This window comes from Astatotilapia calliptera, chromosome 12, assembly GCF_964374335.1.
Source record: "Astatotilapia calliptera chromosome 12, fAstCal68.1, whole genome shotgun sequence".
Taxonomy (NCBI): domain Eukaryota; kingdom Metazoa; phylum Chordata; class Actinopteri; order Cichliformes; family Cichlidae; genus Astatotilapia; species Astatotilapia calliptera.
Genome location: NC_137433.1, coordinates 27,886,871 through 27,911,982, shown reverse-complemented (window position 1 = coordinate 27,911,982; position 25,112 = coordinate 27,886,871). Strand labels below are relative to the sequence as shown.

The window sequence follows — 25,112 nt, the reverse complement described above, 5'->3', positions numbered from 1 at the left end:
AAAGAAACATATAATTAAACTATCATCATCCGATTCAAATAGGTGCTCCAATGGGTTAAGTACAGTAATCCATGATATGGAGTCTACAATGTAAGAGTGAGATTTTCCTTATATTATTAGTCAGAGAATTTGTATCAGTTCAGCATGATGCAGATGGATCCTGTGTTCTGCAGACAGTAAGTAAACATCTGTATACTTACATAACATCACACAAATACAACAAATTGCCATAAAGGCAGGCAGTAGCTTTTGCGTATAGTTTGAGGACTGGATGAACTTTGTGATCAGTAAACTCTCATGTAGTATGTTTTGCACATTGTACTCTGGAAATACGGAGACTGAATGCAACATGTGAACTTGTAATCTTCCATGTTTAAGTCTCAAATACTCACACACAGTCCAACACACAAATACAGTACATAACAATACAATACACCAGAGGTGTGTCGTGCAGTGCTCTGCACATTTGTGTACAGAGGTAGCGCACCTGCCCGGGCATCATGCTGTCCGCGGTGCTGAAACAGTGACGTAGACCGTTCTGTTAATCACGCATCCTCTCTTCTCCTGCCATTTTTGTGCTACTGGCTAACTTGCTAATCAAGGGGTCTCCATCAGCAGGAGGCGGAGAAGACTGCAGGCGGCAGAGAGAAGCAGTCAAATCAAAGGACCTGAGTCTTCCCTGGAGAATCGGGGAGTTCCCGCACACAGGAAACTCTTGTTAGAAAGGCTACACAATGTCCGATTTCGACAGCAACCCGTTTGCAGACCCGGATTTCAGCAATCCTTTTCAGGTAGCTGACACGGCTAGCTAGCAAGCAAGCAAGCTAGTATACGCTTGAAAACCCACTGAGGCCAAACTCACTTTAGCATCCCTGCTTGCAGAATGAGCTAATCATCAAATTTTATTCCTCGATAGTTTTGTAGAGGGAGTGCCGAATAATTACATGGTCACAATTCACTGTTGCTGGGGATATCTATTGTAAACGAATTTAAAGGAATTATGTCATTTGAGAACAAAGACACATTATGTCAACGTTAGCTAGCTGGATAGCATTAGCTCTGCCCACCGTCTGTAAACACTCGCTGGCCACTGCTAGCTTGATGGACAGTTTACCGGGTGGCTAGCTTGGGACAGGTGCATTTTTGTGCTCATATCACAGTGTTATGTACTTTCACAGTATCCAGCAAACATTTGGCTGCCTTTGCAGTCATGTAGACTAATATTTTGGAAACACAGACACGTACATCTGTTTTCGATGTTAAGCAAGGGAACAAGCTATTAATTTCTGCTACAGCTTGTATTTTATTCCACCTTTTATAAACCACACGCTTCCAGAAATCTTAAGGCTTTAATTTCAAGCAACTGTTGAGTCCCCTTTACTTGAAGCTGTGTTTATCAGGGTGTTTAAACTTGCGCGTTTTTAGCTTTTCACAAAACATGGTGGAAAGCCTTAATATTAGTAGAATACCATCATTAAAGTGAGATATTTACATGTTGTTTATGTAAACTTCTCACCGCTGATTTTCAGAAACTAAAGACCGTCTAACGGCATCTTGTGAATGAAGCTTTTGGTCTTGCAGTTTTAGTTTTAACTCCCTAAATTCCTATGTGGACCTCTCTGCCCTGTAGGATCCTTCGGTGACCCAGGTGACACGATCTGCCCCTCCTGGTGGTCTGGAGGAGTATAACCCCTTCACAGACGCCAGAACGGTCAGCTTTACGGGCAACTTCATTGATGAGTAGTGTGCATGCATGCGTTTAAGTGCTTCTTAGTCAGTGACCTCGTTTTTATCCCTTACCCTCATCCTCTTTCTCTCCTCCTCCTCTCAGTCACAGAGGATTTCAGTGACAAAATATGACTGTGGCCTAATTACACTTTTTCTTAATGCTTGCACAAATATTAACATAGAGAATCTCTGCTGGATTACAGGCAGCCCCAAGAAACACCCCCAAATCTACTCCAGCACCTTCCCAGAACACACAGCCTGCCATCATGAAGCCCACAGAAGAGCCGCCAGCTTACTCACAGCAACAGACTCAGGTAAAACACACAGGAGCATTTATATACATGTTTCACATCCAGTTTTCTTCTCATTTTTTTGTTTCAGTTAGGTTGTCAACATGTTTTTGTCATTTGCAATTCAAACTAAACATATTTGGTTAGTCGCACTATGTTTTTTCTCATCTTTCTACTAAGTTAATAATATAAAAAGAGCCGTGAGTGTGTTATAGCCATTAAACACACAGTGCCCAATGTGCAAGTGCTGAAAAGTAATTGAAAACATGGCTGTGAAACATTTCTTGGGAAGCAGTGTGTTAACATCAGTTAATGTCTAGCTTGGAGTTGATGAAGAGATGGAGTTTTTTGTAAGTATGACAAGTAAAGAGGGTCAGAGTGCAAGTGAGGTAGATAAGAGAGAAAAATCTGTCAGACAGAGGTGGACATCAACAGCTGGATTTATTCTGTAAAAGCAGGCCTATACAAGAAAAATGGAAATGTAACCTGTTAGGCCAAGAAGCACAAATGTGTAGATCATTGCATCGCTGAGGATACTCATTAACAGAAGGTCCAGAAGGACGCAAAAAAATCAAAGAAAATTTTGGCTTGATGGCGTTGTTTTTTCAGTCTCAAATTTTACCTGTGAAGAATGGTGGAGGTTTTGTTATTGGGGTTTATACGGCTCCCAAGGGAACTCTTAACTCTGACATTAATCTTTGATTTTATTGCTGACAGAAGCAACGGGATGAACCTGAATTTACAGTCAAAGCAGCTAAAATGCACTTTAGAGGGAAGATGTTGAAGTTTCCACAGACTAAAGACTTTTCAGAAAGATTAATTTACTGGTCTGAGAAAAAACTCAAGGGAGTCAACTAGGACTGTAGAACTTAAACATTATTAATAGAAATACTGCTTATGTTTTTAAGAGCTACTTTAAACAGTTAATCACATTCTTTGAAAATAAGCTAGTATTTTTAATCTTGCTGAATAAGTGGTACTTTGCACATCTTACACACAGTGCTGGATACGTTTGAAAACATGGGCTAATGTTAGCAGTCTCTCCAACAGCAGACGTCTTTCCTTACATGTCTGTGCAGAATGTAGTTGTACATTTTTCCAATCAAGTGGTTATAAGCTACTGCACTCTCGACACAGCCTAGATACGAGTGGGCTGCAAACTCACACTAGTTTGCGCAGCTGTCTGTCTCATTTCCCACCTGCTTGTTTACAATTTCCCATCAGAGAAAGAGAGAGGCACTGCTTTCTATGGTGGGTCGCTTTAGTTAACCAGCATTTCTGTTGCAGACTAGCAAAAGCAGCAGTGTTCAAATATCCTTTTTTAGCTAGCTCTGTAGATCCCTGTGTACAAAAAAGAAGAGTTAAAGGTGGCTAGCGAGTCCCAGAGAACCTAGACTTTGGGCTCTATGTGTTAAAGGTGATCAAAATTGAAAAAGAACCAAAAATGTGCAACTGTCCCCATACTTGCAACACTACAACACTCTGTCCTTTCCTCTTGGTCTTCATATACTTATCTGATTTCTGATGGCCTATCAGCGGCGTAATGAGGTACTGCCTTTTCATTTAACGTTTCCTGCACCCTTTTATGTCACTGTCTTGAATAGTGTGGATCCATTTAATGACCCTTTTCCACCTGTAGCATCACTTTAGAGTTGTATAGAACTAGCTGTTAGAGGCAAGTGAGTGAACTGCAGTTGTTGATACGTTTTAAAATCAGAGCCCGTATTTTCCCTTGTTAAACTAACATGTCTGAGCTTTCCCTGAGTGACAAAACCTTTACTTACATCATTGTACTTCATGTCATACCTGACCTCTGTCAGATGTTGGATTGTGAGCTTTAAGATCACATCTGTGTTTGTCTCAGGACCAAGCGCGTGCTCAGGCTGAGTTGTTGAGAAGGCAGGAAGAGCTGGAGAAGAAAGCAGCAGAGCTCGATCGTCGAGAGAGAGAGTTACAGTCCCACGGAGCCGTCGGAGGTCAGTCAGTCCATCAGTTACCCATTTGAATCACTCGCACGCTTCAACCTCAAAGTCTGAATTCTGGGTCCCACTCAGAGCTGGACTAGCAACAGCGCTGATCTAAAAGTTGACTTCTTACCTTGACACTAACATATCGGGTGTGGCGCACTATTTGTGAAGAGCATTTTAATTCTGTGCAGGTACAGTTTTACACAAGTATGGAACAGGAAATGTTCCAGTTTAAGTTTTGCACTGTGCCAAAAAATGTCCAGTTGATCAAATGGACCAAAGTGTGTTGCTGTGTGTGAGTGCATGTGTATGTGCGTGTGGTGCAGGATGGGAGTGAAAGCGACACACAAGCTATATATCTTAGTGAATGTCTGATTTACAAAATTGGAAATTTAATACAAGTTGCATAAAATAAATAAATGGTGATTGACAAACACAGTTTTATAACGTAAAAGAAAGTATTTCTCTGTATTTGAATTAAGAAGGCATAATGTTGTAGTGCATGTTCATGTTTAAATGTACATAGGACAAATCTAATTGAAGTAGAATTGAATAGACTGAATGAAAGAAACATTTCATGTCAATCACTCATACTTTATTCACATTTACTAATTGTAGGATAATGTCCGTGGTGATAATAACTTGTAACGTATTTTTTTCTGCCTTGTTAAGATTCTTGCAAACAAATCTGTTAGTATATTTAATAATATTTTAGATTTAGATGAAAAAGCTCAACATCCAACCACTGCTTCGTTTCTCCACGCAGGGCGGAAGAACAACTGGCCTCCACTACCGGAGAAGTTCCCTGTTGGTCCATGTTTTTACCACGACATTGCAGTGGACATCCCTGTAGAGTTCCAGAAGACTGTAAAGATTATGTACAACCTTTGGATGTGTAAGTGTACTATTTAGCACACCTCATCAATTTCTTTCTAAATTAACCACATCAAGTGGTTAATGATGCAAGTTACCTAAGAAACATCAACCGTTTGGTCATTCACAAGAATCTGTATAGAAAATGTTGCTTAGTATAAGTTTAGGTTTAATCTGAGGTTCTTTGTCATCTTTGTTTATCAGTCCATGCAGGCACGCTCTTTGTGAACATGTTTGGCTGTTTGGCCTGGTTCTGTGTGGATCCAACTCGTGGCGTAGATTTTGGCCTGGCTATGCTCTGGTTTCTGCTTTTTACCCCATGTTCTTTCGTCTGCTGGTACAGACCGCTTTACGGGGCTTTCAGGTAAGCTGAAACATGAAAAACCAAAAAGAAGAACACTGCCTTTCCACTGATATTTGGGGTCTAAGTCTCTATAAATATGTGGGTTCAGTTTTTATAGTTGAAATACAATAAATTGTATACACAGGAAGGTTGGAAAAAGACACCAAAAAAAGAGATTAGGAGAGTAGGTCTAGGTGAACACAGACCTACAGGTATGTTCTCCAAAATCATTTCTGCTTTATCTCCTGTGTCTGTGGCCGATCAAGGCTATCTTAAATAAAAACACTTACTGCCTGTCTTCTTCTTAAAGGAGCAGCTCAGGGATTTAAAGTCCCCCTTCTGTGTGCCCAGAAGAACAAGCTCACACAGCATTTCTCAAACATCACAAACTCTCAGCTTCTATAAAAACTGAACAGATGTGCACCTTCCTTTTAACACACGTAAATTAACTTAAGATAAAGTTAATAGTGTTCCAAATATGAAACTGGTAAAAAGAGTTGGGCAGCTGACTTTGCCATGTTCTTACCGTGCACTTGACTATTTCACGCATAAAGGCTTTGAGAGAATGAGGGAAGGATTAAGTAATTAATGTTTAATGGAGGATGAACTAGTGGCACAGTTTGACTTTATTCCCTCCACATTGCTCTCTTACCGTTTCTTTTTTTTTCCACCGTAGGAGCGACAGTTCGTTCCGCTTCTTTGTCTTCTTCTTCGTCTACATCTGTCAGTTTGGAGTTCACGTTTTACAAACCATTGGCATCACTGGTTGGGGAACATGGTGAGTATTTTGTACTTGAGCTGATCCAGGCACCGTAGATCAGTGTGCACTGAAGATCACATTGTCATCTTGGTTTTTTTCTTTGTCTTGCCAGTGGTTGGATCGCAGCTCTAACTGGCCTGAACACCAGTATCCCTGTAGGAATCATCATGTTACTCATCGCAGCCCTCTTTACTGCTCTGTCTGTGGGCTCCCTCATTATGTTTAAAAAGGTAACACAACACAAAGACGGCATCCTTACAGTGACAAAGGATATTATTAGTAAAAGGTTTTGCTGTGACAATAGAGACGCTGTAAAAGTGAGATGTGGCACTCTGAGAAATCAGTGGGAGAATTTTGGAATGCCAAAGATGGCAGGAGTGCCGAGCAAATCGACAGCTGAAGCAGGAAATATGAGAGCCAGTTGGGCAGTGGCAGACAGATCTACTTGTAACTGTAGTAAAGAGTTAGGGTAGTGTACTCTATAATATCTGCTCTCTGGATTGCAACCTAAACGAGGTCATGATGTTCTGTATTTCGCATTTTGGGCAAAGTCACCAAATCAAATGTAAATGAAGATTCAATCAATTCAGTTTTTATGTGAAGTTGACCTCCGAAATTAAAGTTATGGCTCGTTCTCCATTCATTTTAATTGGGGCTTTGGTTTTATTAGCTTGGAATAAGTGCCCGCAAATGTTGCCAGGATGGCTGCCAATAAAGAAGACTTAAGTGGACAGAGAAGAGGGAAACATCTAAACTAGGGATCTAAAACTACAGCCCACTATGATCCTAAGTTGGCCTTTTAGTAGTGTATCTCCTCCTTTCTCTCACTATAAATTTAATCCTTGTGATGGCTTAGAACAAAGAAAAAGAAGTGCAGTCTCCACAGTGTGACTCAGTTTTTCTATTTGATAAAAAATGTTCTTGTAGTAAATGAAACAAATCTGTTACAAAACTGCTTTTTTGACTGTTAAATCAACAAAATTTCAAAGGTTTTTATCAATTTGCAGAAAAGACTCTTTAAAATCTTTTTTTAGTTTATAGTGAAAGATCAGAGAGTTTTTACTTTGCTGGTGTTTTTAAAAAAAATCTGAAATTAATGCCACTCTCCACATTCTCCAGAGCTGTCCGGTGGACCAGATTGTATTTTTTTCCCAGCCCATTCTGGCCCCTTATGTTTGACACCCCTGGTCTACATCATCTTGTAGTGTGTTAGAAATAAGAATAGTGCTGTATGCCAAGAAGAATCAGTGCTATGACTGGACAGGAAGAGAAACATCTTTCCTATCGTGCTGTGCTGCAGTTCTTTTGGTAAATTTAAACCAAATAAATTGATTGCAACTAATTCCTTGTCTTCTTTCCACAGGTGCACGCGCTCTATCGCACCACCGGTGCTAGTTTTGAGAAAGCCCAGCAAGAGTTTGCGACCGGGGTCATGTCTAACAAGACCGTTCAGACTGCAGCTGCCAACGCTGCAGCCAATGCTGCATCCAACGCTGCTCGCGGGGCCTTCAAAGCTCATCCATAAACAGATGTGGTACACGTGCTCAGTGCTCATTTAAACACACACGCATATACTTAAACACACACACACAGAAAAAATGGAGATGCACAACTCTGGCCCTGCTGGTCCTCGGATCAAATTGATAATATTTGTGAATGTTTGCCCTGCACCGACACACTTTGCTTAAAAAGTGTGAAGCAAAATAACGGAAAAAACGATCGGAGTTGTCCATCTTCACTTTAAATCATATATCAGCTCTCCTGCATCCACCTGGTCAGCTTTTCAGTCAGGTGACTATCTGCTCACATCCCACAAAACATCCAGCAAGTGACTCAAGGTGTGCTCCGACTGTGTGAGATTTCATCGCACACGCTTGCGCACTCCTTTACTCTCCTTGTTCGTCTGTCCCCTCGAGGTGATCCTAGGTCAGGTAAAGGTCGCAGCTCGACCATACCTTATTTCTGTGAGGGTGATGACCCCGAAACAGTTTCCTGTCTGATAAATGAAAAGTGATCTGACCGTGGTGTTTTGCACATAGTTTGGTTTTCTTGCCCGTATACTGAAAGTGGCTGGGCCTCTGTGCGAATGTCTGCTTCACTCCAAGAAAATTGTGGCTCTGATTTCTTTCTTTCTTTCTTCTTTTTTTTTTTTTTTAATATAATCCAGTGCTCCGTCATTAAGCTCTGAAAGGTAAATGGTACCTTGTCCTATATCTGTGCTTTTGTTGTGAGACAAGTACCATTCTTGTTATAGTAAAAGACAAAACAAACAAAAAAAAAAATCACAAGAATAGGAAAATGTCTGTATGTTCTTATATAAGGACCTGCCCCCCCCCCAACAACACCTGCCAGGTGAGCCATTTTTTTCCTGCTCTGTGTGCTACTTTGATTGACAACGTGGGCTGGGTCAGCATCTCTAGATTTGACAGCATGATAGCGGCATGCATGTTTAGCACACCCAAGGTAGCTAAGTCTTTGGCAAAGTCATTCTTCCCACTTCCTTTTGGTCCCAGCTACAAGGAGCTGGTTTTCGGTGAATGTCTGCCTACTTATCCTCCCTCGGTTTTGCTGTGAGGGCTGTTTGCATGTCTCGGTGGCTGCCTGACAGAAGATGACGGTTAAGAGAAGAAAATTGGAGGGAAAAGGGGAATGAAAATTGAATATTAGCTTTTTTTTTCCCCTTATGTGTGTATTAACGCAAAAACTGTGTGGCCCTCGGTTGTTTTTGTAGCTCCTCATACTCGAAAACTAACGCTGCTATGAATCTCAGAGGCGCTCAGTCGTGGCCTCCCGCTGTCGTGTTTCCTATTGAAAAGGATGCGTACCATTCATAGGGATCAGACCTGCCTTTTCTCACAGAAGAATCACTGTCCACAGTTCTGGATAAAGTGATAAAGCTATCATTTTTCCTGAGATTAACCTGCATACATAAACTTGTAAAAAAAACATTGACATCGTGTATATGTACACTACATAGGCTAACACTCCATTTTTGTTTTCCTCGGTCAGTAGTGAATTACTGGCATTTGAAGTTTTATAGCCAAAATAAGCATTAATATAACAGAAGATTGGACTTGGGGTGCCGTCACTATGATACACTAATTTATCTACAATAATAACAGTGTTATCCAGCACCAAGTTGTACAGACTACTGTCACTGATGTGAAATATGGATGTGGGTTTCTTCATTTTTTTTCTTTGTGCTTTAGCACCTCTCATGATGTTGGTGAGTGTGTGAAGATGTGCATGGCAGAAGACGGGTGATAACTGGCACTACTGTTATTAAAAATGTATAGCCTGAACTTTATCGTGGACGAAATGCTGTCAGTGTTAGCTAGCTGAGGCTCGGTAATTTGTCCTGAAAGAATAAGCCTAGATCTCTCGCAGTATTCTTTTGATTTGGACGTAATTTCATCAAAATTCATTGCACATTTCTTGTTTTATGTTGAACGTAGCGCAAGAGAAAAATGTTTTTATTTATGGTGTAATTTAAACTGTTTGCATTTTGTTTCCTTTTTGGTTTGTGTGGGGTTTTTTTAATGACACTGTCATAGCATCAGCTAGATTTAAAGGTTTTTTCTAAGTGTTTAATGACTTTGCAACTTGACCTTGCAAGAGGTGTGCTTGTCGTACGAGGATGTGTGTTTATGGTCGGTATGAAAGAGGAAAAGAAATAAAATAAGCTCCCTCAAGTGTTATTCTATGTCCTGAAAAGCTGTGAGAAATCTACCAAATGTCCATACAGATTTGTTTTCAAATCTCAGTTTGTGGTGTGATCCCTTTCCATGTTTTACTTTGAGGTATTCTTTTTCCTTACATACACCCACATGAGTCCCATCTATCTATAGTTTCAAACAGTTGTTTTACAAAGCCATGCTGCAGTGGGTAATTTCTTGATGTATTTGATGAGCTGGTCAGCAGTACAGAACAATGTGTTTGAAGTTTGCCAACACAAAACTGTGTTTCGGACCTGTGACTATGTTATTTCACTGAATCAGAGAAAAAGAAAAAAAAACTCATCCAGAAAGGGACACTTGTATATTTTGTAAAGTTGAAAAATCGATCCCCATTATCAAATCACGTGTAAAAAGAAGTAATGCACTCTTGTCTGGCCTTTGTCGCATGTGAAATAGTTTGAGTTTTGTATATTTATGGTATTAACATGAAATAAAATTTCAAAGAAATGATTGTGGATTTGTTATATAATTACAAATTTATCCTCTTTCCGTGATTTAAAAACAAAACAAAACAAAAAAAACATTAAGAATGACCATGGAGAAGGGTATCTGCTCAAATTCAAACTGTGTCAAAATGAGGAAGGAAAGGTGGTCTCGGAATTTCAGAAACTGCCGTTTTACTGGGAATTTTCCACACAACAATCTAAGGTTTACAGAGGATGAACTGAAAGAGAAAAATCGGTGAGCCGTAGTTCTCTAGGCAAAGATTGTGCTGATGCATGCAGAGGTCAGTGGAGAATTATTCAGCTTGAAGCAGTGTGACCAAAGGCAACAGTAACTCTCACATCTTGGTTGTAACTGCTTGTTATAATGAACCAAAGTATGCAGAAGATAATCTCTGAGCATACAATTAAACCTTGAAGCAGATGTGCTACAGATGTCACTCAGCTAACTAAAACTTGCTCTACCATTTGCAAGATGGTAGGCTCATTCTCATGACAATTTTTTTTTTTTTTATTCATACATCCATTCATTTATTTATTTTACTGGTCATGTTTGAATACAAATTACTATTTTTTGGTGGCATACTAAACAAAAAGTTTAAGAACCACTTAGACTCCGAAGCCCGTGACACAGTTTGCAGGGTATCATACATACATGCTTAGAGATGAAAAGATTCACGAGATTTTCAAAAGTTAAACAAATGGATTTAATATAAAATTTAAATTGCCAGTAAAAAAAACAAAAAAAAACAAACAAACTTGTTAATCATCTCATATCACTTCAGATTTACCTCACAAGCCTCTTTTAACACTGTTATGAGCTAATGTCCACCGTCCGTCTCCAGGGGTCAGTGTTTCATCAGGAAGTCTTGGCACAGTAGAAACAGAGTTTACACATTTCTAACACAGAGTAAAGAAGTCCTGCTTTATTTAAGCACGGGTTCTCTGTCCTCAGATATATCACCCTCTCATACACGAAGCCTCATACAGTGTTCCACTTATACGCTTTTGTTAATGTAACAAAAATAGCAGACAGTATATATTTAATCACAGTCATACTATGTGTTTGGATGTAAATCCATATCACAAGTTCACTTTCATTCTGCCTACTTGCTCTCAGAAAACAACACTAATGGAATTATTGCACATCTACAATGAATAAAAGCACTGCATCACATGAATCCTAACATATACAGAAACATTTAAATGGATGAATTAGAAATTAATACAATATGCAGCAATGTGAAATGATTTAAAGGCAGAGTGCAAAATAAAATAAGCTCCAATTGGAAAACCATCAAACTGCAATGGAGGTTCACTTTAATCAGCTTTGCAAAAGTGTCCAAATCACTCACGAGTGGGTATGAAGTGTAATGACCCAGTGGGAGGTTTTTTCAATCCTTATCTTTTCCTTTTGGGCACCTTCACAAAGCCAGACTTGTGTTTATGGCTTTCTGCATGTCATACGGTATTTCATGATAAACCACCTGCTTCATCTTGCTGCTTTAGCCCATCACGAAGCCACACACAATGAAACATCTGGCAGAGCTCTGTTTTCTTTTGTTTGTTTCTGCATACGCACACACAAACTGTTATTAAGCTACACAATCAGTTAAACAGGAGGAGCTCCCTTTGAAACTAAAAATCCCTTCTGTGGTGATTTTCAACTTAAAGCGTTTAAAAAGAGTCTCAATGTCCTGCTACCACAGAATCAGAGCACATAGGCATTTAAGAAACCTCAAGTTAATGTCTATCACCAGAAGTGGCAAAAGTACAGATTTTCTTTACTCAAGCATTATTATTAATAAAATATTTGTACAAGAATGTTGCTGGGTGTTTGAGTTGTTGAATCTGGTAGTGGTTAGTGATCGAACCCTATGAATGAACATAATGATGGTTAAAACAAATAAACTGCCTTTCTGGCCGTGTTTAACATGTTAAATCTAAAAACCTATCCACTGCCAATCCAATTTATTTCACTAACCTCCAGCTATTCCAGCAAAAAAAAAAAAGTATAAGTATATAAGTTTTCCTCCTTCTCCAGCTTTACCAGAGATTTTTAAACTGAAGTTCTAAAAGGGGGGAAGCATTTATTCCCTTTTCAACTGCTCATCAGGTAGTCTCCATCACGAGAGAGTAATTGTTTTTTTTTAAAGTCGGGGGGGGGGGGGGGGGGGCGGGTGTTATTAAGGCCGTTTACAACAATCAGCTGATTTTATCCAGACTATCACGAGGGGGGAGGAAAATCCCCACTGAGAAACATCTGTCCTCCCTCCACGAAGTTGTAGTCCACATCAAAGAAATTACACCGTGGGTGATCTTCTGCAGCTTCCCAGGTTTTCTAAAGGCTCAGAGCAGGCAGATCAGACTTTTCCCATCCTCAATCTCCTCCTGAACTTTATCGCTGGAAGTAGCGATCTCGGCCTGTGCAGACAGAACGGCACACAGGAAGGTTGCTAGCGTTCCTCCTATCGCTGTGTAGAACGCCCAGCCAAGTGAACAATTAAATGGTCGAAACGGCAACGCATCGGAGCCACAGTAGAACTTCACCTTCTCTGAACCCCAACCAGCAGGGTACAGCATGAGGCCGACCATCAGTAACAGGCCTGGAGGAAGAGCAGGTGATGATATGAGGGGTTTAGTCATGTCAGAGCTGAAGGTTTGAACAAATCGCAGTGCAGGTGGGAGAATAGTGAGTCAACTTTGCTAAAGACAACACCAATTTTTCAGCTGGGTGGAGAGAACTCCTTTGACCCTCATCCTCAGTGGTGATATCACGTAATTACAGACTACCTACTCAATAAAGCTGGGCAGTCAAACCCGCCTGTGTGATTCATTGCAAAATATACAGTGGTAAGATTAATAAACTTGGGAAAGTATGATGAACATCAGATGTTGTAACGTCAGATGTTGTAACTTGCCAACACAAAAGCAGTACTGACATTCCTTACAGACTATGGCATGATTTCAAAACTGAGCTCGAACAGCCTTGCTTGCACAGACTTGATGTGATAGACGCTATACTGGCATATTAGCAATAGCTCTGGAGCAAGTGATATGCAGCTCCTCAGTTTCTTGAATTTGACCATGATTCAGCACTGCTATTCTTGAAATCAGTTCCTGTAACATACAACATCTAGTATTAATGGTGAATGAACCCAGTAGATTCATGGCAATGAAAAAAGAAGAAAAAAAAAACTTATATTCATGTATTTGTTGTATGTTTGTAGCCTCATGGCAAGTCAGCTATAATAAGTTCAAGCCCACTGCAACCCTAAATTCAATAAACAATTATGGAGGGTTGGTTTGCAGGCTTGTTATTTTTCTAAGAGTAAATATATGGAAACTCAGAAACTTTGTATCTGGACTCAAAAATGAATCTGTCTTGATTGAGACTGGTCTTTTTAATAAATCCTTCTGTTTATAATGTTTCTATTTTACTACTTTATTTGACACCTGACTGTGTTATAGTATATTAATTGTTTATTTTTATTGCCATTTGCTGGATTGAGGTATGATTTCTGCCACCTATCCAACAACTATTCTTCATCTTCATCTTTCACGGGCGGTCGTTGCTCAAGAGTTGGCAGTTTGCCTTGTAATCGGAAGGTTGCCGGTTCGAGCCCCAGCTCCAGTGGTCAGAGGGCCTGGTGGTGCCAGTGTCCAGCAGCCTCGCCTCTGGGGCCCCCCAGGGCAGCTGTGGCTATAATGTAGCTTGTCATCACCAGTGTGTGAATGTGTGGATGACTGACTGTGTAAAGTGCTTTGGGATCCATAGGGACTGAGTAAAGCGCTATACAAACACAGACCATTTACCATCTATTTGTGTCATATTTGTATAAATCATAACGACCAATAAATATGAACACTTAAAAAAAATGTTTTTCACTGAGAAAACATAGGGAATTGTAATCCCCCCCCGCATTTAAGTTTCTTTTTTAAAAAAAAGAAGGCTAGAAATGGCCAGCAGAGGGCGACTTACATGGTTACAAAAAGATGTCCTGATCTCACGAAACCCCTTTTATGGTGAGTTTATGGTCCCAATTCCTAGTTTCAGTTTTTTATTATTATTATTATTTAATAGAACATGATTTCAGTTTTGTCTTTTTAAATAAATATATATATATATATATATATATATATTTATATTTATATTTATTTATTTATTTATTTATTTATTTATTTTTCATTTTGTATACTATGAGATAAAAACCTAAAAAAAACTTAGATATGTAATTTCTGAAATCAGTTTTCATTGATATTTTGTAAACAGTAGACTACATACTAGTATACTCTGGGGTGACCCCTTAATCTGACTGGTAACTGGTTTTACTCCAGCAACTTTATTATATATGCCCTTTCATACTATAATTTATTTATGTCATAAAATAAAAAACATTTCAATTTAGTGGAAGCTGTCCTCAGAGCATAGTTTACATATATATGAAGGTGGGAGGGGGCACATGATTACTTTCTGTAACAAAGATACTTAACACATACATACAGATTAACAATTTACCTGCAACAGCCTGAAGCAGTCCACAGATGTTGAATATGCTCTTCTTCAGGATGCTCTGAAAACACAGGCTGAAGATGGAGATAAAGGCCACACACCCAAGCACTAATGTCCCCGCTGCCAGAAACAACATGGCAGCCTGCCAGAAGCCGCTGGCCACTTCTCCAAATGTCGTGGCATAGGGCCCACAGTTCACCTGCGAGGTCCCAATACGAAGGCAGCGGTTGTAAAGGCCGAGAGATGGCCGGTACTCTGAGTCCACTCCTGCCCTGGTCCCGCTGGTGTCATTCCGAGGCGATCCCAGCAACCAATCCGGGCTCATGAATGCAATGAGCTCAGCAAAGGCCACTACAATGCTGAGTAGGGTCCACAGCATGGAACGGCATGTTACAATAACATGGCACATGGCTTTAGCTCAGAGAAGGTAAAAAACAATGATGAAAAACTTAATAAAAATTCTTGAAGCCCTTTAAGCTATTGGAGAGTTTCAGTTCCCTTCCTTAGAAAGAGAAAGGTCTGTTAGGTTCCCTGCGCAGATCCAGATGGGCTGCTGATCTTATCCTCTCAGAGCAGATGTTGTCCCTTCTCTCACCTCTTCTTTGCCTTCTTCCTCTTTGAGGTAATGTTTGGCTTCAGACATCCCAAATGGCAACAACGCACCAAATCAGCTTCCTTTAGTCATGATACCGCCCGAACAGCAAGCCTAAATGAACAGAGACACACTGAAGTCAGCAACACAAGGACAGGGTGTAAGAAACATCTACAAATGATTCTCCAGCAACTATGAATCATCACGCTCCTCCTTAGGCTTTCCAGATGACAAACAGTGTCCAATTTGTACCCTCTGTCATCAAACATTCATCCTTACCAAAAACCTACTCCCAAAGCGCTACTTTAAAGTCAAAAACAGCTTGTTATGAGTGTGTAATAAGGCAAACTTCCCAGTGTGTGCTAGAACAGTCATGATGAATCACAATGCAGAGTTTATTCTGTCCTCGTTTTACTCATGGTAGACATCTGGCTGGTTGATTTTATCTGCAATGGGATAGAAACTGTGTGTTTTGCCACTAAGGAGGTGTTAGCGCAGAGCAGTACAAAACTCTGTTACAGCATGCCACATTTGACAGAATCAAACAAAAGCCACTTTCAGTATTCACTAAAGTGGGTGGCTCCACATTTTTGATTTGGTAGATTTTATTTTTGGCCGGATGCCTTTCCTGATGCAACCCCCAAGGAATTTGTGTCTCCTCCTGGAATCAAACCATTAATCTTTCACTTGGGAAATGTGTAAACCACTACACTATGGAACCACTGATAGAATCACACAATATAATGTGCCATATCCTCGCCGCTGTCACAGGCAGACACAACATCAATGGGATCCTTCAGTTCACTGCTTAAATTACAGCCTGAATAAATGAATGTACATCAGCATTAGTTACTGGCTTTCATTAAGCTTAGCAAAGCAAAATGCATTTCTTTGTTCTTTATTCAACAGAAATAAAATCTGTATTAGTGCAATGGCCAGAAGTCCCAACAATCAATGGCACTGTTGCTGCATTATGATTTACTTGCTGTGACCAGATTGGCCTCGACGCATCCTTGGTCTTAGGGGAGCAATGAAGTTTCTTGGAAACCCTCTGATGTCATGAACCAGCTGCATGATACATACAGAAAAATATGCAGGATGTGTTATCTTCACTATCTTGGCAGATCTCACTGGTAGATCCAAGGGAAACCTGTGTCTGTGCATTCCCCCAGACAATATTTAAAGATTTTGTAAAAAATAAACTAAACTAACTAAACCTTAATTCATTTTCTAGTTCTGCAAAAGCAAAGAACTAAAAAAAATTCATGTCTTTTGTACAAAGGGAGTGGGAGATATTTCAGAGATCTCAAAATCTGGAACCATAAAACCAAACGAATATTTTTGGCACAGCTTGGCACCACTGGAGTTAAGACAGAAGGGGTTCTCCCGTCTGTATCAGTTATGAGAAACCATTAGTCAAGCACTTTATAGAGCCATAACTTTCACATAGAAGGGAGGAGAGGCTTGTTTAACTAATAAGAGTCAATGTTATTGCTCTAATTCTTGCTGAATGTGTCATTTTGCCAGTGATGAAAAGTTCAGCACAAAAAAAATTAATTAAGAGCTATAAGTCACTCTGGTGACCTGCCAGGAATACTCCAAGTACAGCACCAGGAATCACATAATCAACCCTCCAGCCTCAATTAAAGGCGATAAATCATTACACCACATCTGTCACGATCCAAGTCATTTCAAGGCAAAACACTTCAGGAATTTCCAGACCAAGTATTATCTGTTACCCCTACACCGAATCACGTGAAGTCAGGATTAACCAGATCATAACAACAAAGTCGAAGCATGACGACATTTGAGTAGCAGGTATGAGATTTGGAACGGTTAAGCCGTGATTCAGTTCAGGGGGATTCAGTCATGTCTGCAGTCCCCTGTTGTGTTTGAAAGTCATGGCAGGATGTGTTTGTAGTTTGTGCACAAGTCTGCTTTGATTTTACTTGGACGGTGAAGCCGTCTTAAAGATTCCTAGTTAAATCTCACCTCGTCTGCTTGCGCTTGAGCAGAATTTTAGTGCTTCAGGACACTTGAACTTTATTCTCTTACTACTATCTCACACACTAATTAGAGATCACACAAAATTCCAGCTAAAGTACACTGTCTACAAATAATTACCCAGAGGGAGGTTAAACAGAGGGAGTGCATTTCAATTACAACTGGGCTGAGTAGAGATGAAGAAGATCCGCCAACATCACTGGTCGTTTTCAGCCCCATAAGGAAATGGCAGAAATAAACAGGAAGCAAACAGGAAGCATCAGTGTCTGTGCAAACGTTTTAGAGATTCACTCATGCATTGTGAGGATGACCTGTCAAACTACCCATCTAAACACAGTGTGTCTGAATGAGCTGTGAATCCGAATTTCAGGGAATTGTAGCTGTAAAGAAAAGACCGAGAACAATATAAGCAGGTATTTGAAGTGTGTTTATGTGTTTGAGGATGGTTTAGGGAGTGCCCTATTCTATTACAGTCCTTGAGATTGTTCCAGGCCTCTTCACACACACAATGGCTCCTTATTGTTATCACCGTTACCATTTGGCAGTCATATCACACAACAGCACTCACCGCACAGGCAACTTTTTAGCTCTATTTATAGAAATCATTACAATACAGAAATGGTGTTTTTAAGTGCGTGTGCATTGTGAGAAAATCAATGCGTGTTAATGTGGCTCTTTCAAGCGCACATAATCATGTGCGTACATTTGTTTGCATGAGCTTTTGTTTTTGGCTACACAGTCTACACTTTTAGTTCCTCTGGAGTTTGAGCCGTCTGTTTGCAGCTGATTATAACCCATCCAGCCTGAGCATGGTGCTCTCTGTTAAGACTACAATGCCCACAAATTAGCAGCTCTGTACAGAGATGGAGCCTACAAAACATACCTCGTCGAGGCAGTCAGCAGGCACCGTGTGATCTCTCTCAGCTACTACAGGAAATCTCTTCACTCACAGCTCGTCTTCCGCTCTCTAGTCTCAAAGAGTGCTGTCAGAATTAAGCCTTAAAAAGTTAATGTTACACTTTTATTAGGCCCAAGTATTTTGAAGTATTATCTATGCTTGTATTTAACTCAAAATTGTAGAGAGCATACAAATTAATCTGCAAGTAACTCATTACTTGCAGATTAATTTGTCTGACAAAGTCAAAGAAAAACAAAAAACATCTACAAAAAGCCCATTTCTTTCCGGGGTTACCAAGCTTGGCTGATCAATACTAATACAACCGCTATATAAATGCAATCCACTATTATTATTATTATTATTATTATTATTATTATTATTATTAGTACCAACTTGTTGATAGGCATTTGCCTGAGTCTGTGGATGTATGCATGCATATATATGCACATTCTGTGCATAAGAGTGCTTACTGCAGTATTGTTGAGAGAGCATAAAGGTCACTACATCCTGAAATTGATGAATACTTTCCGCTTGTTTGGTGGTTGTTCTGGGAAAGCGCTTGAACAGCACTTCCTCAGCAAGGTCAAGATTTTCTGTGTGTTTATATGAGCACTGGGGAGGAGTATTTTACACTTAACGGCACATCAGACACTCAGAAATATGACTTATTCATAACCCGGTGATCAAGGCGCTGTGGGTGAGAGGCCTTTGCTTCCCTGTTGCTTTTGATAGATACATATCTTGAAACAGGCAGATCTTTGTTACTGCAGTTCTCTCTGTGCTTGTGGAGTCGCTCTCATATGCATCATCCCCAACACCGACAGACCGTGGAGACTCTTTCATGAATCCTCCCTGATGCAGAGTTTGATGTTACGGTAGATATGCAACAGGATGAAAGATGTTCAGCGGTAATGTGGTTCTGGATCTGATCTCGACCTGCTTTATCCCACGCTGCTCTCCTGTCCTGACACAAACCAAGCCTGCTGCACAGCATTACAAGCATGTAGAGAGGGCCCCGAGCCAACTTACACACAGCCTTCTAATACTTCATTCAACAAGCCAACATGAACAGTCTCCTTGCTGCTACGAGACAAACTTTCTCTCATGGAATTTACAAAAAATGCAGTCTGTGGGCCAACAGCCAGCCATGTGGACCACAGGTTAGACATGAAACCTGTTGTTCAAGCAGTTTGTATGCCCAGTAAAGTTTCTACTAATGAAACGAAATGTCCGTTTGACTCCAAGCCCCAGATAAAGCAGCAGATACATATGTGGGTCAGTCAGCTAGCCGTTAGAGGAAGCCGCTGAGGAGTTAATTGCTCTGAGATATCAGCAACAGTGCTGGTATCATGCCAAGGTGCTGAGGTAATGAGTGCAGGCCACTGTAGTCTGTTCTGAAGGGTGAAAAGTGAATGAGGACTGAAGGTGGGTGGTTAAGAGATCTAAAGCATGCTGACCCAGATTATTTGGTAAAGGGAGGATAGACACAGCCATTAAAATGGGAAACAAAGTCCATTCATTGAAGATGTGAGAGACAATGAAAATGCTATTGTTTTTCTGTGATGAGCCTGTTTAGAAAAGCATGTTTGAGCTGGTAGATCAGCCGCCCATAGCAGATGACCCCCCCGTTAATTTGGATAGAGATCCCCCAGTAGCAAATTTTTCATAACCTAAACCATAAGCCCTAAGTCGAGCTCTGCTCTGCGCTGCTCCTCTGGAAGTAAGGGCCTCATAAAAGGCTGACTCACTATCTTTAGGGCAACACAAGGGCTCATACAATATGTGAACAGCAAGCACACTCAAATGATAAAACTTTCTGTCTGCATCATCACAAATTAGGAAAATGAAAAATAAATATGATACTAAAGCAGTTTGATGCCAGTCAGAGTTGGGCGGGATCAAACGTGTCCTTCTACCATAAAAGAATGCAAGCAGCTGAGCTCCATATGACGCAAGTGAGAATGGAGCAACGCATCCACCACCCACGCCGGAAAAAATATATTAACCGCATGTCTTTATTTTCCAATTAATTCCAGTACATTATTAATAAAAGCTTCTTGGTGCTTCATCAAGACTCATCATCACTTGTGGCCTTCAGTGTAGACTTGTAAACTTTTATCAGTGCTCATTTTTATCTGCTGAACAAAAACACATCAACGCCACGCTCTCTTCACCTCCAACAAACTTGTGAAACCAAGACCATGTTTACCATCGCAAATGTCAGCTGTTTAAACAAAAAATTAAGAATGAAAAATAAGAGGAGATGTTGCAAACAGAATTAATACGTTTTACCTAGTCCTTTGATTGCCACACCTAAACTTATAGCCTCAGGGGATTAACCATCCACCTTACTGCAGTGAGTGCTTCAACAAGAGAGCTGAGAGCACCCAAGAGTGAGTCACACAAGGCATACCAAGCATAAAAGACAATAAGTGCAAGATAAGTTTGATTTCTTTGGTTTACTTGCTCAATTGTCCCAGATATTATGAAACAAGAGCTGTTCTCATCAAGAATTCTCTCTTGCTAACCATAACCATGTGAGCTGCTGCTTTTGCTGCCCTCCATAAAGAGCGGAATGAAAGAGCTGCAGGAGGAGAAAATGTTTCCCATGGATAGGCATTTACCACAATTTGTGTCTCATAACGTCTGCCACTGAGTGATGGCCACCATCAAATGCATGTTTAGCGCTCCAGAGTGAGTTAGATTTATTTTGCAGGCCCAGATTAAACACAATAAAACATTTCAAGCTGCAGAAGACTATTACTGCTGATGAACAAACGCCAGCAGTTCTAACTTTCATATACAACCACTGGACCTAAGGTTTCGATGACAATAGAGGGGCCCAAAAATGTAAACAATAAGTCAACAGCGAGAAGCCCTCCAACATCATGCCATAACAATAGATCCCACTTCACTGACAAACAAACACAAATACACAATCATAAACGGTCCCAGCCTGTGCTCACTCAACCTGGCTATAATCGCATCAAAAAAAACACATGACTTCCCCACAGAAAAGTATCAGCCAGGCTCATTTGTGCGCATGTGTGTGTGTGGATGTGCCAAAAAAACAGAAGAAAAATCAGCAGTCTTCATCTGGTAGACTTCAACTCAACAAAGGCAACACAAAGCCATGCCGACACCATTCCCCCCCCCTTACTCACTCTACCTCTCCAAGACATGCCACCGTTGGCCCAGAATGCACTTCTTCACTCTCAAAAACAGGTCGCCATGGCCCCTAACCTATTCAATCTGTGCAACACCCCGGCCTCTCACTCCCCATGCAAACTCTGTTGTAGCCTCACAGTTTGTGATGCACAAAGTCAGTAAGTGACCCTCACATTTCACTTACACAAAGACATGCATGACGCGGGCTAGCTCTACCCCTTCAGCCGTCCCGCTCTCCAGTTTGTTTCTGAAAGGATGATTGACGTACACACAATCTATTCCTTTCTTTTCTATTTTTTCCTTTCCTTAAAAGATCATAAGAGCTTTGGCATGTTAATTAGATTTGTATTCTATAAAACTACTATAAACACTAATATATCCATTTGGAAAGGATTTAAATACTAAAATCCCTTCAAATCCTTGTTTGTATATGTATGTGACATTTCCTCTCACTGCATTCACACTCTGAGATTTACATTCAGTTAGCAATGAGAAATGTATCAAAACACACGGACGAAAACAATAATTACAAGGAGGTAAAAACAAAAAAGGCCACACAACACAACTATGTTAGTCTATGAAAAGAGTTCCATAAATAACTTGAGTATCCAGCTGTGGCTGCCTCTAAAGGTTTACATATCAAAGAATGCATGAAGGACAGTTTACAATCACACTCAGTAGAGAACAGGAGTCTCCAAGAAGGAAGCAAAATCTAAAGGACAGCAACAATGTGAAGAACTGTGTGGCGTAACTGGATATAATAATGGTTTTATCTACAATAATTAGAAGTCTGTCAATCGTGACCCTGACTCAACACGTATGCTTATGTTAAAAACTAGTTTTATCACAGCCTGATAAAAACCTCAATAAATAAATATGACTTACGATATTTCCTGCATTCACTAGAAGCACAGCTTGTATTTTCACCGGGGAAAAAAAAGCAAAGAAAAAGACATCTCCCTTGGCTATCATCAGCACATTGCTCCATTCAATGACACCTAACAAGTTTGCGCTTGTCAAAACTCACTCATAGGAAAAGAGGGCAGGCTAGAGCAATCACACTGAAGGAAATTACGGCAGAACTACATAATCTTTTAAAAGGTCACTGGAATTTGTTGAACATTGCACGTGTAAGTGCAAAAAATGCAGTACTGATCATTGGATGAGTCACAATGAGAAGTCCTCACTGAAAGTTAGTCATAACTCACTTTTGTCATTATTATTGCTAAAGTTTGTTCTTGATGTCAGCTTGAGTAAACACTGCAGATGTTTCTTGATTTGTTTGGTTTATGATGTAGCACCACTTCCCCTCACAGTGCAACAGTGTGTCAGGCAGAGAGAATATTACTCCCTGGGTGGCTTTCCAAAGATGGACCTCCACCCTGCACCGCACTTCAAGGACACGGGGTTGTGGTGGAAAGGGAAGGGGACAAAGGGCTGCTGTGCGGACATGTGCGAAATACAGATAAAGAGGTGAAAACCATTAAAATATTGACGTTTTCAACCGCTGCCACATGCTGCATCAGAACACGGAGCCAGCTGCAAGTGCAGATAGCTCACTCTGTGAATAAATGCGGTCTTAACGCACAATCCTCCAAGAAGTCTTAAAGTAGCAACATGCCTGTGTATTACAACTCAGCGAAGCATGCGAACTCCAAAAACGTACAGCTGCGAATAATCAATGAAAAGCTTTCCGACGAAAGAAATCAGCTGACACATGAACGTTAGGCTGAGCAGCGATTGATTTACAGCTGTGCTTTAATGGTATTTTCAGCAGTGAGATTCACATCTGCCGGCCAAAAGCTGTGTCATTGCTACAAACTCTTCTACTTACCGAAGTCGAAAAGCGGAGAAGTTTTGAAACACTGCTTCGTTTCCCGGGGCAGCCCAGCTTTCCAAGCACTCATTCACTCCTTTCTTCGGGACTCTCTCCTTCTCCCTCCCACAAACCCGCCCCGCTACCATCTGACGCCACCCTTTCTCCCCCCCCCCCAGTTTACGCCCCTCTCTCGCCTCCCCCTCTCGCTCCCATCCCCCACCCCCGCGGTGTGCCACAGAGAAAGTAGACGAAAAGTTGTAGCGATGATTAGAAAAAAAATTACTATTTCCTGGATGTTCTTATTCTCAGCTCTTCAATTAAACGCGTCGAGAACGATCTACGAACTCCTTTTTTGTCTGTGCAATGAAATTCAGTTTTTTAAATCTTAATGGGTACTGCTAAAAACACATAAGTGTAGACATATCATATATTGCGTATATTTAGGTGAGATATCATTTTACATAATGTTATTTTACTGGGATATTTGATTATTTATGTTCAGTCTGACCAATGAAATAGTCCTGGATAAATATTATCATTATGAAAAAGTGCGCCTTTCATGCTTTTTATGTTGAGGTCAACATACGTTTGAGTTATCCATGTGAGCCAAACGCCTTTTTTTGGTGTTGCCTCTGTATGATGTTACAAAAACAGAGCGATATACCTAATATTGGCCTCGCAGACACACAGCTCTGGCTGTGATTACAGCAGCAGCTGTTCAAAGCTTTTGTTTATGAGGAGGGGCCAATAAGAAGAAAGAAAGAGAGCTGCTAAAGTGGTTTAAGACATGATGAGAGGATAAGCTGGGTGGCAGCACTGAGGCTGAGTGTGAAAAAAAATAAGGAATTATTAAAAAGGGAAACTATATGGAGCTGTACATGAGAATAAGAAGTTCTCCTTAAAAAGCTGACAACAGATAAACATTTTGCTTGTGATGACTTGTGATTTGGATTTTGACTTTAACGCAACAGTTCAGCAACAAGATATCATCCTGAAACCAGTTTGCCAAATATGGAGCTAAAACCAGGAGCTGTTGGTTTAGTTTAATAAAACACTGTGTAAACAAAAAAACAGAAAAACAAAAGGTTTTAAACTGGCTTTTATGAGACCACGATAACTGTTTTAATCATTTTATCAAATATTTCTTTAAATGCATAACATTGTTACCAAAATCTTTAAGGAGTAAGGGTTTGTGATTTGAATGTTTATAAATGGTTTAAAGCGCTTGAGCTGATGGCAGCTGGACTCCTTTTAGGTTCTTGTATATGTTTTCTTCAAGCTTTTTCTGAGTTGAAGATGCCGTTCAGATAAGAGACTAAACATCTTCAACAACCTGAAAGAAGTTTAGTTGCCTTTGATTTGAGTACTTTAGACTTAACATGACTGAACTGGAAGACCGAGAACTTCAACAGATGATGCTTGTGAATGGTTTTGCATTGATTGGATCAGGTTGGCATCAACGTATAACTTAAGATAGCCTTGACTACCAGACATTTAAGGCACCAGAACAGCCTTAAAAGCTTCCCTCTGCATGTTGAGAGTAGTTTGACCTAGAGCCACGAGCCACTCTTAAACATGTTATGACAGTGAGGTATAATCAAACTGCTAAAACTTGAGGAAGACCTTCACTCTGTGAAAATTATAAAAGGAACAAATGCACTGCAGGGTGTTTTTAAAGGACTGTGTGTTGTGCACCGATAGTGTTGTGTACTGAAAGTTAAATTCCTTTATAAGTGTGTTTGTAAAAACAGCCTCATGCTGTCATAGCCAATTTTTCTCAGATCCCTGTACTGATTTCTGGTGTGTCTAATGATGTTTAAAATACATATGCATGTTTGACTGTAAGTCTGTTGCTCATCAGAAAGGCGCATCATCATCATCATCATTATTATGGCCTACATACTGTATAGCTGTGAACACTGAACCACTGGTGCAACAGGCACAATTAAAATCACAATTAAAATAAAAATAAATAAA

At 40.2% G+C, this 25,112-nt stretch overlaps 2 protein-coding genes across 6 annotated transcripts; one reads left to right on the top strand and one right to left on the bottom strand.

Annotated features, from left to right (window-relative positions):
- The first annotated feature begins 558 nt into the window (after positions 1-558).
- Positions 559-10,145, top strand: LOC113033803 (secretory carrier-associated membrane protein 1-like). 4 transcript variants are annotated; one of them, XM_026187914.2, is made up of 10 exons: positions 559-791; positions 1,631-1,711; positions 1,932-2,042; positions 3,555-3,566; positions 3,883-3,994; positions 4,752-4,880; positions 5,063-5,222; positions 5,878-5,979; positions 6,074-6,191; positions 7,325-10,145. In XM_026187914.2, exons 1-10 carry the CDS (start codon positions 735-737, stop codon positions 7,484-7,486), a joined length of 1,044 nt encoding a protein of 347 aa, XP_026043699.1. In that variant the 5' UTR covers positions 559-734; the 3' UTR covers positions 7,487-10,145. The 4 variants fall into 4 exon arrangements, with proteins under 4 accessions (XP_026043699.1, XP_026043701.1, XP_026043702.1 ...); XM_026187916.2 differs by lacking the exon at positions 1,631-1,711; XM_026187915.2 differs by lacking the exon at positions 3,555-3,566 and having other exon boundaries at positions 562-791.
- A 679-nt stretch (positions 10,146-10,824) lies between these two features.
- On the bottom strand, positions 10,825-23,295 carry LOC113034246 (LHFPL tetraspan subfamily member 2a protein-like). 2 transcript variants are annotated; one of them, XM_026188651.2, is made up of 3 exons: positions 23,151-23,295; positions 14,661-15,360; positions 10,825-12,747 (listed from the first exon to the last, which is right to left on the bottom strand). In XM_026188651.2, exons 2-3 carry the CDS (start codon positions 15,061-15,063, stop codon positions 12,491-12,493), a joined length of 660 nt encoding a protein of 219 aa, XP_026044436.1. In that variant the 5' UTR covers positions 15,064-15,360; positions 23,151-23,295; the 3' UTR covers positions 10,825-12,490. The 2 variants fall into 2 exon arrangements, with proteins under 2 accessions (XP_026044436.1, XP_080164921.1); XM_080308795.1 differs by lacking the exon at positions 23,151-23,295 and adding an exon at positions 22,202-22,316.
- Positions 23,296-25,112: the final 1,817 nt, after the last annotated feature.